Source organism: Pleurodeles waltl, chromosome 6 (genome assembly GCF_031143425.1).
Source record: "Pleurodeles waltl isolate 20211129_DDA chromosome 6, aPleWal1.hap1.20221129, whole genome shotgun sequence".
Lineage (NCBI taxonomy): Eukaryota > Metazoa > Chordata > Amphibia > Caudata > Salamandridae > Pleurodeles > Pleurodeles waltl.
Genome location: NC_090445.1, coordinates 821,469,577 through 821,482,479, shown reverse-complemented (window position 1 = coordinate 821,482,479; position 12,903 = coordinate 821,469,577). Strand labels below are relative to the sequence as shown.

The 12,903-nt window shown below is 44.2% G+C and overlaps 1 protein-coding gene across 7 annotated transcripts in view; it reads right to left on the bottom strand.

Annotated features, from left to right (window-relative positions):
• The window catches only part of SH3PXD2A (SH3 and PX domains 2A), a 680,586-nt gene that overhangs the window by 285,576 nt on the left and 382,107 nt on the right, over positions 1-12,903 (bottom strand). For all 7 annotated transcript variants that reach the window (XM_069239466.1, XM_069239465.1, XM_069239468.1 and 4 more), the window contains one exon: positions 891-919. In XM_069239466.1, coding sequence (XP_069095567.1) covers positions 891-919 — 29 coding nt within the window. The remainder of the gene's footprint in view (positions 1-890; positions 920-12,903) is intronic.

Below are 12,903 nucleotides of genomic sequence, written 5' to 3'. Positions count from 1 at the left end.
TTCAGGTACCTCATAACCGCTCTTAGTTCAGGTGTCTTATAACTACATAATACAAAGGTCTCTCATTGCAACAGCTCTCATGCCATCTATAACAACACATCATCCAGTTACATTAAAATGGCACAGAATTCAGGTGCCACACAATGACACAAAGTGCACGTACCTCACAATCGCACTGTTTTCAGGTACCTCATAACGACACAGAGTTCAGAAACTTACAACGACATAATACGAATGTCTCTTGTTGAAGGAACACTTGCCTCGTATAACAACGGCTCATCCTGGCACCTCAAAATGGCACAGTATGCACTGCACACATCTAATTTAACCACACGTTCTCCAGCTATCTCAATGACACATAATTCTGGTATGTTATAACTATTTATATGCAGACACATAAAACGACACATTTGAGTCTCTTACAACGGCAGACCATTCAGGCATCTTGGGCCGAAACAGAACTGAGGTATCCGATGAGGACACAGCTTTCATGTTATAAAACAGAGCGCAAGCCCCTTATAATGATGCCACATTGTTTATCCCGTAGAGCGACAAAGTGGGGGTGTTACAACGACATAACAGTGGGTTCTCTTAGAATGACAGAGCTCTCGGTTTCCAGTAATGACACCTCACCTCTTATAGTGCCTCGACATTCTAGTCTGCTCTGACGACATTCTGCACTCCTCTTATGACAACATATAGGCCTTTTTATTACACAGCATAATCAGCTCGATTGATAAGGACACAGCATTTAGGTTTGTTGTATCGACACAACATCCTCGTCCTTGATGACGACACAGCACACGTACACATCCTTGATGACGACACAGCACATTTATGACGCAATAGCAGTCGGGTCTCTATGACGACACAAGATTGAGGTCTCTTACCTGATTTTCTCTTGGACGTGCCATAGTCCCTGAAATAGAAACAACAACAGATAGACATGGTTATGTGGTGGAAGGCGGTAGGACAGCCGCGCCCCACCCTGCGGTCAGCGCCCCCTGCCCATCGCCCGCGGCTCGCGCCGGACAGTGCTGAGGAGCCCGCGGGCGCCAGAGCACAGCTCCCCAGCCAGCAGCTGCTCCAGCTCCGGGAGCACCATGTGACCCTCAGACAGAGCGAACCATCCGCAGCCTGCATCAAAGGGGCTTCTGCTGCTCCCACTTGCAGGCGGCCAGAAGATTAACCCGTGTGGTGCTCGGGCGCGCAGACTGCCTGTCAGGACGCGGGTATTGGCTGTCTCTGGGCAGCAGGGGTTTGTTGTGCCGGTGATCTGAAGCACGACCATATGCCCATGATTCTAAAATGTCAATAATCGCCTGCAGGAGACCCAGTGAGCGAGCCACAGAGTCTTTAGAAAGAGGGAATTTTGTGATGAAAACGCAAAATAATGTGTCGTTTTCGTGGTGCACATGGGATAGATGGATTTTATTCGATCATCACAAAGCCTGTGTAAGTAAAGGGGTATCAAGGGCAGATTTATTACATTCCGGGGGTCTCCATCAGATTAACCACATATACAGCACCATTTTATCTGCATGCAGTACCGCTCGCACATGAAATGAAAAAGAATAAAGCAACAATGACACGGCCAGTTCTGTCGTTTTAGCCAACGTGCACTGTGCAGGCCGGGGCTTGTGGGACCTGTGTAGCTGCGAAAACCTAAAAAAGCACAAGTCCCAGCGCCAGTGTGCGGCTGCTGCAACACCACGAGCGGATAACGATGCTCCTTAAACAAAGCCCAGCTGACAACTCTGCCGTGACTCTCACTGACAGCACCAAGGGGAAACTAGTAAACAAGCTGTGAATAACAAAAGCAAATATTTAGCATGCGCTCCTTGTCACTAGTAAGTGCCGTAGAAGTTAACATAGCCCTGGTTCCACTCCTAGGCTTTCAATCACATCAGAAGTGCATTCTGGGGCGTATAGTCCTTGTTTATACCATCCATCTAAAAACGATGATTTGCAAAATGAACGTCCAGGACGTGAAACGTTGTGTCGTGGAGACACGGGGCATGTGGTAAACCCGAAGCAACAATACCTGGAGCAGCGCTCGCGCAGCCGGCAGTAGGGTCACTCCAAGGACTGCACAGTGGAGCGAGCTGTGGACTGAGCTCTCACCCACCGGGAGGTCACCAGTCTGAGGAGATGTTTGATCATCTTCGTTATTAAGCACGTAAAGGCACCGCACACAAATCTTAATTTTTATTGGTGTTATTTATTAGCAGTGGTACTTTGAGTAATAATTATGCGAATGCTGCCAGTACTATCACAGATTCTGCAGTAAGTCGGATGAATGAATATGTTATGTAGTGCTCTGTCACAGTAACTACCATGCCTTAGTAGCACTGAGACTAGTCCTAGCAATAAATGGAGCAGTAATAAAACCAGTCCTAGCAGTGGCGGTGACGGTAGTGCTAGTGCCGGAAATAGCACCTCTGTAGTAAAAATATCAGAAGAAGAAGCCTCGAGGGTATGGCCGGCGGTACTACCAGTACTGGCAGAAGTAACAACAGCAGCAGGGACAGCTGAAGAAGTCTTAACAGTAGAGTCCTGAGTACCAATAATACTGACAAAAATAGTAAGAGAAAAACCAGTGCCACTACTGACAGTACTAATAGTACTGGGATAAGTAGCACGATGGATAATAGTTTCAGTAGAAGTCTTTACACTAGTGGTTGTAGTACTGGCATATCTAGCAGTACCAGCATTGTTGAAAGTGGTGTTGCTTGCACTGAGAGCACTAAAAGAAGTAGCGAGAGAAGTACTAATGTCAACAGAAGCAGTATCGAAAACAGTATTGTTTGTAGTATTTGTAGCAATGGCACAAGTAGTAAGAGAAGTGCTTTTGTCAATAGTAATGATCTCAACAGTCGTGTCTGTAGTTTTACTACTACGGGTATAAGTACTTCTTCCACCTCAATAGTCTCAAGGGTAGAGTTCCTAGTACTGACAAAAGTAGTAACAGTAGGAATGCAAGCAGAAACAGTCTTAACAGTAGTGTTGATACTACTGTTGGTGCTGGCAGTAGTAGTAAGAGAAGTACTAGTTTTAGCAGAAGTGGCCAAAGAGTAGTGTTTGTAGTTCTTCGAGTACCAGCTGATATGGAGAGAGGTATTAGTGCCAGAGGATGTGGCCTTAAGAGTATTGTTCGTAGCATCAGTGGTACTGGTAGAGATGGTAGGAGCAGGGGTATAAGTAGAGCAGAGGGAGTAGTAGGCGGTACTGTAGATACCCACTGCCCCCCTCGCTACACTGGTGGTTGCGAGTTAGGGGCTGATCATCACCGGGTACCACGGGCCTACAGTCGCATCCCACTCACACAGGCCCCTGCAGACAAACACCACTAACCAGAGCTCCCCACAGAAGATAACGCGTGGTGGGTACCAAGAAGAGAAGTACCGTCCACTGCACGGCTGCGAGGGACATCATTTTGCCAACAATGTTTGCAGTCGCGCACTTCTACTTCAATGCCCGTATAACATCAGGACGGTATGAAGCGCCTCATTTCGACCACAAGTGCAAAAGGGACAACGACATTTGTGTCATTAAATCTGCTGACATTCTCGCAGCACTAATATATTGCGCCTCACTTTAATCGAGGCATTGTAATCCCATCCCCACACATGGAAATACATAAGTGACTTTCTCCAGTCCCCCATTCATTTCTTCTTCTAAATTGATGTATTGTATAACCCTCTCAATGTGCTCTTCACAAAGCAAGGCCGTGCTCTTCAGGGATCCCAGAATGGACCCTTTATAATACTGTGCAGTCTCAGGCCCTGGCTTTCTGTGCCCAGAGCGTACAGGCACAAAGATCTCTGTGAGGCCTAGCGCCATGCCCTGTGATCAACATGGTAAGCCAATAATAGAAACACACATAAATAGCACTGACAAGGCCCATCGCTTTTGAATAATGTACAGTACTTTTATGTAATGAGATACTAATGGCACATTGCGTGATACACATTTAAAACTTCATGGCAACTTTTCACTATGCCGCGTAAAAGCCACCATTGACACTTTCCAGCAGGCCCACACCACGTAGCACATCATTGCTAATTTCCATTATGCGCATTTTAGCGCATCATTGTCTGTTTCAGTTATGTCTATTCTACTGACCGATTCCATTATTCTCCACTTAATGCGTTATTTATTCCCTGGCCACTGTCCTCCTGAAGTGGTGATCATCTACATTTCCTTAGGGACATGAGAACAGGTGTAAAAAAAAAAAAAAAAAAAAAAAGAAAATCACTTCACGTCTCTAAACTTGTAATCCACTCTTGTGCTGTCTGTCATTGTTTGCCCGAGAGGCATTAAAGAGTCACTAAGCATGAACTAACCAGTACTAGCAAAGCCAATTTGCCTGGTCCATTTGGAGTGGACCAGTCGCTCAGGCACATCAACACTGGAACTGTGGTGCATTCCTTTCTAGGACGCTGTGTACATTTCCATCAGGCAAAAAGCTGTCACTCACAGTGTGACACAGCCAATGGGTGAAATGGGCTGATCCATTGTCCGCGCTGTAGTAGGTGGAAGCAAAATGACACTTGAACAGAGCCATGGATGAAGAGTGGGGATTAAAATCACCCTTTATTCCTATAAATGTATATATTTGTATTATGAATTTTGAAAACATGAGACTGTCTCTAGTACATGCGCAAATGGTTACATCGCTAACAAAAAGTGCTGAGCTAATGCAAGAGCTGTTCTTGGCACATGCATAAAGCAGATTCTTGGGCATGGATGCTGCCTACAAAACCTCCAGACAGAGGTGCCACATTTACACTAATGGCTACAAACACTGCAGCCATGAAATGGTGACAAATTTCATTTTGCCCATGGTAGAATGCTGTGGTTTGTGCACATGATTGTATTTAAAAGTGTAAGTATGAAAATTATGTGCCTGGACTACTTAGTAGTTATCATAAGATCAGCGTTTTCTTAGGAAGAGAATGTTGTGTTTCGCTCATAACTTTGGCACCTCTTAACGATTCTTTATAAAAAAAAAAAAAAAAAAAAAAAAGTTCAACTTCAGTTTCTTTCTGGAAAGTTTTGTGGACATCAGCCAAGAAAGGCCCACTAAAAAGGTCGCTCCCAAAACACTGATTTCCGTAGAAAAATCCCATAAAATGTTTTGAGAAGTGATACAGGAAAAACAGAATTTCATCAAGCCTGGCAGAAAGTTAGCACTTTACTCAGAAAGCTTGCTTTTTGTTATTTTATGTAAATCCATTTAGCCATTTTACAGAAATTCGCTTTAGGGAGGTGGCCACAGGTGTCATGAATTGGTTAAAAAAAAGGCATCTAAGGACTGTTCATGTCCATTTATGCTCTGATTCGCCAATTTGTGGGGCACATGTCTATCCTGATTGGCTGGCCACAACCTGAACAATATGTTGTGCCAACCATTACAGACTTGGGAACATGGTCATTGCCTCCTGAATATGAATTAAAAAAGGTAAAGGGGACGGATGAGCACATCATGAAACCAGGGGCATGTGGGGAGTCCCTTTGATTGACTGGCCACAACATGTTGTGGCAGCCATGACTTGACTCAGGGTCATGATCACTACTGAAATGCATTGTATTGAAGGGAAGGCTTTGAGAGTAACTAAAGGAGAATGTACAAAGGGTGAGAACAGATTTTAGGCACAGTATATATCATTTGTTTGTGGTACCATACTCATTTTAGGAAATGTAGTCAGTGACGAAGCGAAACCTGCAAAGTACATGGAGAGGGCCTCCTTCCCCCGGTCCACCACCTACCAGCTTTGCCGAGGGACAACGGATTGTGGTATGTTCTAAGTTGAGTTTACCTAGTGAAAAAAAAATTTTGATCTTTGGCTCAGATTTGAAGAAACATGTTTGAGAGAAAACTGTTTGTTTCTCAGAATTTTCTCATAGAGGTAATGGAAGGTGTTCCAGATGCTAACATGAAAGCACATTTTCTATAAATTCACACAATCTTTCTCAGCCATGTGAGAATAAAGTGTGATATTCAGAGTAAAACGTGCTTCCACAGCAGCAGGCTGTCTGTTGATTTCCTGGTATTCTACTGCAGCCCCTGCAGTGTTCTAGTAACAACTACAGCACTGACATTCTCTGTTTTGACAGCAGTGTGGTACGCCTGAAGCTCTGTGATGGAATCAAAGCTGTAAGATGGATACTATTTTCTTTAGAAATTAGCAACTAGAGGAGGATCTTATTGATGTAGAAATTATGGTTTTTGCTCTACAAAACTAAAATGAGGACAAGCTAATTGCAGGGACAGGCGCAGAACAACAGACTGCCGAGGGTAAAAAGCGATGACGCAGGGGCACACGCATGGACAACGGCAAGTGCGTTGGCCAGGGGAAGCAAGCTGATCATGGAGGACAGGCCGCCATGGGCCGTGGCAGCATAGTGGACCATGGAGGGCAGAAGGGATGTGCATACACAGAATGCAGGGCAGCGTGGCGGTGGAGGGGCAGCAAGCTGTCCTTAAAGGGCAAATGGGAGGGGACAGGGGCACGCAGAGGGTGAATGCAGGGCAGGTAAGAGGGGTGAGGTGCAGCATGCTGACCACCGTGGGCAGCCAGCATGAGCAGGGCTAGCACAATGGACAACAGAGAGTAGGGGCACACACCCCACCTGGAGAAAAGGGAGGAGGGGCAGGAAGCTGTCTACAGAGGGCAAGCCTGGAAAAGGCAGCACAATGAACTATGGAAGGCAGGAGGGAGGGGACAGAGGTACAATATGGAGAACTGAGGGCATTGGGGATGGGGCAGCAAGTTGGTAACAGAGGCAAGGCCAGCAGGGGTAGCAAGTTGTAGCAAGTTGATCACGGAGACCAGGAGGGAATGGGCAGGCACATGCAGCCAGAAAACAGAGGACTGGGGGAGGGAGGCAGTGGCAGCAAGCTGATCATGGGCTGCCACTAGACCAATGAGGGCAGGAGAGAGGGAGTTGGGGCTTAGTTAAAGAGACATTACAGTTAACATGATCTTCTCTTTCACTAAAAACCAACAAACAAAAAAAAAAAATAGCCGAAAAAAGCAAATAAAGTTAGGCTATGGTTAAGTGTTGAAATGGGTTGAAAAACAACTAATATGAACCAAAAAAAACGAAATTCACCAACTATAGTTTAGTGAACTAAAAGTCACTTGCTCTCCTGGCATGTACTTCTTATGACCTCACACATTACATCACTCATGACATGTTAAACAACATAACTGATGGCATCACTGATGTCATATCAGTTGTGGTCAGTGATTTAAGAAGTGCTTTTACTGTGAATTTCAGAGGATTTTTTATTTTTAAATTAAACTTACAATCTTACTTTTTTCTTCACCTATAACTCCACTTTGACCTCTGTTTTTTCAGTGAATTTCTACTTGCTTTTACATTTTTAAATTGATATTGCATTATAATATGTTTGGAGCCAACCCCTTGCTGCACACTGTTTGAGGCGGGTACAGAGTGGTTGGCCGCAAGGCTTAGGAGTGACCCACCCAAAATGAAAAATAAAACAAAAAAAAGCCCTCTCAGCCAATTGGAATGTTTCGATTTTTGAATTTCGGTTCCCGCTGGAGTCCCATGGGAACAACTGACAATATATCTATACATTTTGAACCCTAACGTCAAAGAGAAAAAGCTACTGAATGGATTTACACCAAATCACAAAAAGCACATGCTATGACTAAAGTACTAATTGTCTGTCACCTTTGGTGTAATTCTGTTTGGCTGTTTTTTTGTATCCTTGTCTAATGTTTCCTATGGAAAATGCATGGGGGGGGGAAATGTCATTTTACCTGGCCCCCTGCTTGACACATCTCTCTGAAACTTTCCAGGAAGTAGCTGCGATGGATGAACCTTTTTTTTGGAAAGCTGTGTGAAGATTCATCGAACTGTTCCACTATATTGAACGGTTTAACTATAACTCATGCACTCGCCATGCAGTTTTCTATTCAATAATTTTACTGCAAATTCTACAGTGATATTATCAATGATGTCACAGAAGATGTCATGAGTGATGTAATATCTGGGGTAGTTAGCAGTGCATAGCGGGGGCCCCAGTTAGTTACCATATGGCACGAGTTATAGTTAATGAATAACTAACTATAACAGCTGATTTTATATGGTTTAGTGCTTGCAAAGTCTGAACCAAACTAGAACCTCCCTGTAACCTTTGTCTTATAGTGAATTTAAAAGTTGTTTTAAAATTCTGTTTCCTAACTATAATGGCCCTATAGCCTTTGCTTTTTCAGTGAATTGCTAGTTTTTTTTTTTTTTTAACATAAAGTAATTTTAAATACTATATGTTAATCCAACCTCAGCTGTGCATGGCGTTTGACAGTGTGCAACGGGGTTGGCTGCAGGCTCCTGCCTGGCATTGTGTTGTCTCCACCCAAGCTTGCTGCTCCTGCAACTCCCTCCTCCTTGTCATCCACTGTCCAAGCCCAAGTCCAAGCCCCTGCTCCCTCTTTACAGCTCTATGTGGCCGTTGTTCAGCCACTGCCCTTCCGCCTGCCCTGAACAGTTAGCTTGCTGCCCCACCCACCTCCTCCTTACCCTCTGTTGTCTGAGTCCATGCACCAGCCCCATCTCTCCTGCCCTGCACAGTCCCATGTGCTGTCGCTGCTCTCCATTTTTCTGGATGTCCCTGCCCTCCATTACCCAATTCTTTGCCCCATCAATGTCCACTTGCTTAGTCTCTGTGTTTAGCTTGCTGCCACTACCCTCCTTCCTCCGATGTCTGTGTGCTTGCCACCTATCCCTCCTTTTTGCCCACCATGTTCCATTGACCTGCCTCTGCCCCTCCTATCTACTCTGAGTGTTCTGTTGAGCTGCTGCCCCTCCCACTTGCCTAGCATGGTCAGATGACTGCCGCCTGACCCTGCCTCCAACACCCTGCCTGTCCGAGTTCCATACCCCCATTTCCTCCCTCCTGTCCACCAGCGTCCATTTTACTACCACTCCCTTCTGTCCTGCATGCTCTGTTGAACTGCAACTGCTCCTCCTGCCTACCCCACATCGTCTGTTGTGAAGGCCCTTCCCCTGCTCTCTCTTGTCTGTGTCCAGCCCCTTCTCATCCCTTCTGACCTCCATGGCCCTTTGTGCATACCCCTGCCCCCTCCCTCTTGCCCACCATGGCTGCTGTGCTGCCACTAACCCTCCCACTTGTTATGCATGGCCTTCAGTGCTGCCCCAGCCCCTCCCACCTGCCCTGTGTGGACAACTTGAAACCCCTGGCCCCCTCCCACCTTCCCTCCATTGTCTGTCTGTATGTCATTAAGGCCTCACTGTTGCCCTCCATGGTGGGTTGTGCTTCCAGTGCCCACCCCACCTGCCCTCCATGGTCAGCTTGCTGCTCCAGCCGCCCCCCCTTCTCTCCATTTTCCACGTGCAGGCCCCTATCCTTCCACTCCTGCCTTGTCTGGTCTGCTGTCGTGCCCCTGCCCCCTCCCATATTTCCTGCCCATCATGGTCCGTTATGCCACTACTGTCCCTCTTGTCTGCCCGGTTTGATCTGCTTGCTGTCCTTGCTTCTTTCCCCTCTGCTCTCCTTCCTGCCCTCTGTTATCCTAGTCCATGTCCCTACCCCATCCCTCCTGCCCTCAGTGAGCCAATGTACCATACTTGCCAACATTTTGATCTTAGCAAGAGGGAGATTTTGGCAAAACCTGGGGAATTGATTTTCCCCATTGATTTACATTGAAAAACAGGAGGTTTTAGGTAGAAGACAGAAAAAATAAAGCCCTTTTGGACTTAAAACATCAGGAGTCTCCTTCCTGACTCGGATCTGTTGGCATGTATGGTTGTACTGCCACTGCCTCTTCCTTCTGCCCTCAAAGGTCTGTTATGTTGCCACAGCCTCTCTTGCCTGTCCTGAATGATAGGTCTGGTGCTCCTAACCCCCTTTTCCCTGCCCTCCATATGCTGCCACTGCCCCTCCTGCCTGCCCAGCCCGGTCAACTTGTTACCTCTGCACCCTCCCCCCTGCCCTCAATTATCTGAGTCCGTGCCCCTGACATCTTTCTCCCCACAGTATTCTAACGAACAACTAGATTGCTAACATTCTACATTTATTACAAAAGTGTGGCACGCATTACATCATCTTGATATAACCAAAACTGTAATACCTAAAGCATTTCCTTTAGGAATTATAAAAATTAGAGGGTCTTATTCCCATAGAAATTATGGTTAGTGCACTAAAAAAATGAGGGCATATTTTCTGAGTTCTCAAATAGCGACAAAGAACTTTTAAATTATTTGCTATCTTAATACTTTTTATCCAGTTGATCACTTGATTATATGTTACACTTAGGAGAGAGAAAGTGGCGTTTTGGCAAAGGCTGCAGACTTTGCAACTGAGGAACCAGGTTTGAGTTTCGGCGTTAGCTCAACGTCATGTGATTCTGAGCAAATCATTTAATCTCCCATATCTAAAGCCCAAAAGGAATGTGTCTGTGTGTAATGCAACTGATGTTCATTTAAAGCACTCCAATACCTTCTGGTCAAGCCTATGCAACATAAAACTGCAAAAAACAAAAACGTTAAGTGTTTGGCATACTTCTGTCATTGGGCTATACTTGAGTTACATTTGGGTGATATTTGTGCTACATTTAGGCTCTTTTTTCTCTGTTTGCCATAACAGGAGACTTATTTGTTATGAAGCTCCCTACTCTCCTCATTTACTGAAGTATCCTCAGTAGAAAATGCTTTCAGCTTTCCACATCATTTCCATCAAGATGACAATCAGATATGCCACACCTTTGGCATAAATTCACAATATTAATATTAGCACTCTAATTGCTCATTAGTACACTGTAGTAAATTGCTGATCACAGTCCGCTGCTGGTGTTGAAAGTGCATGTTTCAGTCTACATGTCAGAATGTTTTGAAGAAAGAGAAGAGGAAGATATTTCAGATCTCACTCAAAATGTGTCCTAATTTATTTTCTACAGTACTGACCATAATTTCTATGACAAAATGAAACCCCTCATTTTGTTTCTTTCTAAATTAAACATTTTACATTTTACCCATTTGATTCAATCAAGATGGCTTCAGGTGTACCACATTTTTGTCATAATTAAGACAGTTAAAGGTCTAGTTGTTCTTTCTGGGAGGCTGCAGCAGAACACAAGGGATTCAACTCACAGGCTGCCCCTGTTAGAAGTACATGTTTTTATGGGAATGTAAGACTGAGAAAGAGTGTGAATTTATAGAAAATATGCTCTCATTTTAGCTTCTGAAGCACCTTCCACAACCTCTATGGAAACTCATGAAAAAACAGTTTTCTCTCAAACAAACATGATTAATGGAATCCCAGCAGAAGGCTTTTTTCACAAGTTAAAATCACCTTAGCAAAAAATGATTTACATTGTAATTAAAATTGGTTAATACTCTTTATATGTTCTCCTTTTTGTGACCCTCAAAACCGGCCATTCACTACAGTACATTTCAATGGGTGCTAGCATGTATTTTGGGCCCAAGATGGCTGTCATCACTTTCTGGTTGAAATGCTGAAAGCCAATCAGATATCACCATGAGTTCTGTGCTTAGTCTCAGCCCAGATATATAAATTTCTTTCTTTTAATATCTCAAAAACTACTGAATGGATTTACACCAAATGACAAAAGTGTTCTTTCTGGACCAAGAGCTAGTACCTTTTTGCCAAATTTAGTGTTATTCTGTTCAACAGTTCGCGCTGCAGTCATGTCTACAATCTCTATGAGGAATTACCATGGCAAATGCACTTTTTTGATTCCCATTTTTCTTTGCCCCCGCTTTCCGGATCACCCAGAAACTTTCCATGGACAACAAGACCCAACAAGACACTTAAAAAATAAAATAAATAAATCATGGCGTTTCGTCGAACGGTGCCAAAGGTATAGCCAAGTCAAAAAACACTTTTCCTATGAAAACTAGGTCCTAACTATAAATATATATATATATATATATATATATATTGAATTTCCAAGAAGAGAAGCACGCACTCTCAGTGTTTACAAAGACTTATTGATAATATAAAGACACCTTTATATTATCAATAAATCTTCATGAACACAGGAAGCGGATGCTTCCCTTTTTGGAAATTCCCCATATTTCAGTGGCCGGTTGCCATTCCAGCTTTCACGCACCACTCCGAGGGAGCAAATCCGATAGCAGCGGTGCTATTATCTTTTTCTGAGCGTGTCCACCCAGCGTGCCTTCACAGTGTGTGCATAAAACATTAGATAGGGCACTTCAAATAAATCAGTCTAATACAACTAGACTGAGAGCTTAATTAAATATTCATAATATGCTTCAAGAAGCAAAACTTTGCTCCCTGCAACGAAAAAGTAGTATAGTCCTATATTGCAACATGCCAGCCATCTCTTTACATCAGGATTGAGATCCCTGACAATAGCTAGTGTTCATAAGTAGTACACTTGTGTAAAACACAGAATACCTAATTCAGCTGAAATGATTTACAAACAATCAGACATCATGGGGTGCCCTCAGTTAGGCCTTCCTCCCTCAAAACAGACTGGCCAATCGGACTCAGTTCCACTAATTAATTCAATTTTCATGGTAATCCTTTTCTCTGTTAGTATTGCATACACATCTTCTTCTGTCTCAAGATGAAGAGAAAAACAAGGCGCATGACATACACCAAATTATAGTAAAACTTTGAAAAAACAGGATGGAATGAATATTGGAGTCAAAAATAGGGATGTCTCAGGTACCATACTTCTGATTTTGAACCCTAAGCTACAGCGTAGGCCCCTCCTCTGCCTCTCTCCCTACAAACCTTTGTCTTTTGCTAAAGCTAGCTGATCTGACAACTTCTTATTTTCATAAAAACTTCCACTTGGCATACTCCTGCCAGGGGTGGCTCCTCCATAAGGGCACAAGCACTCCCCCTTACTGTGC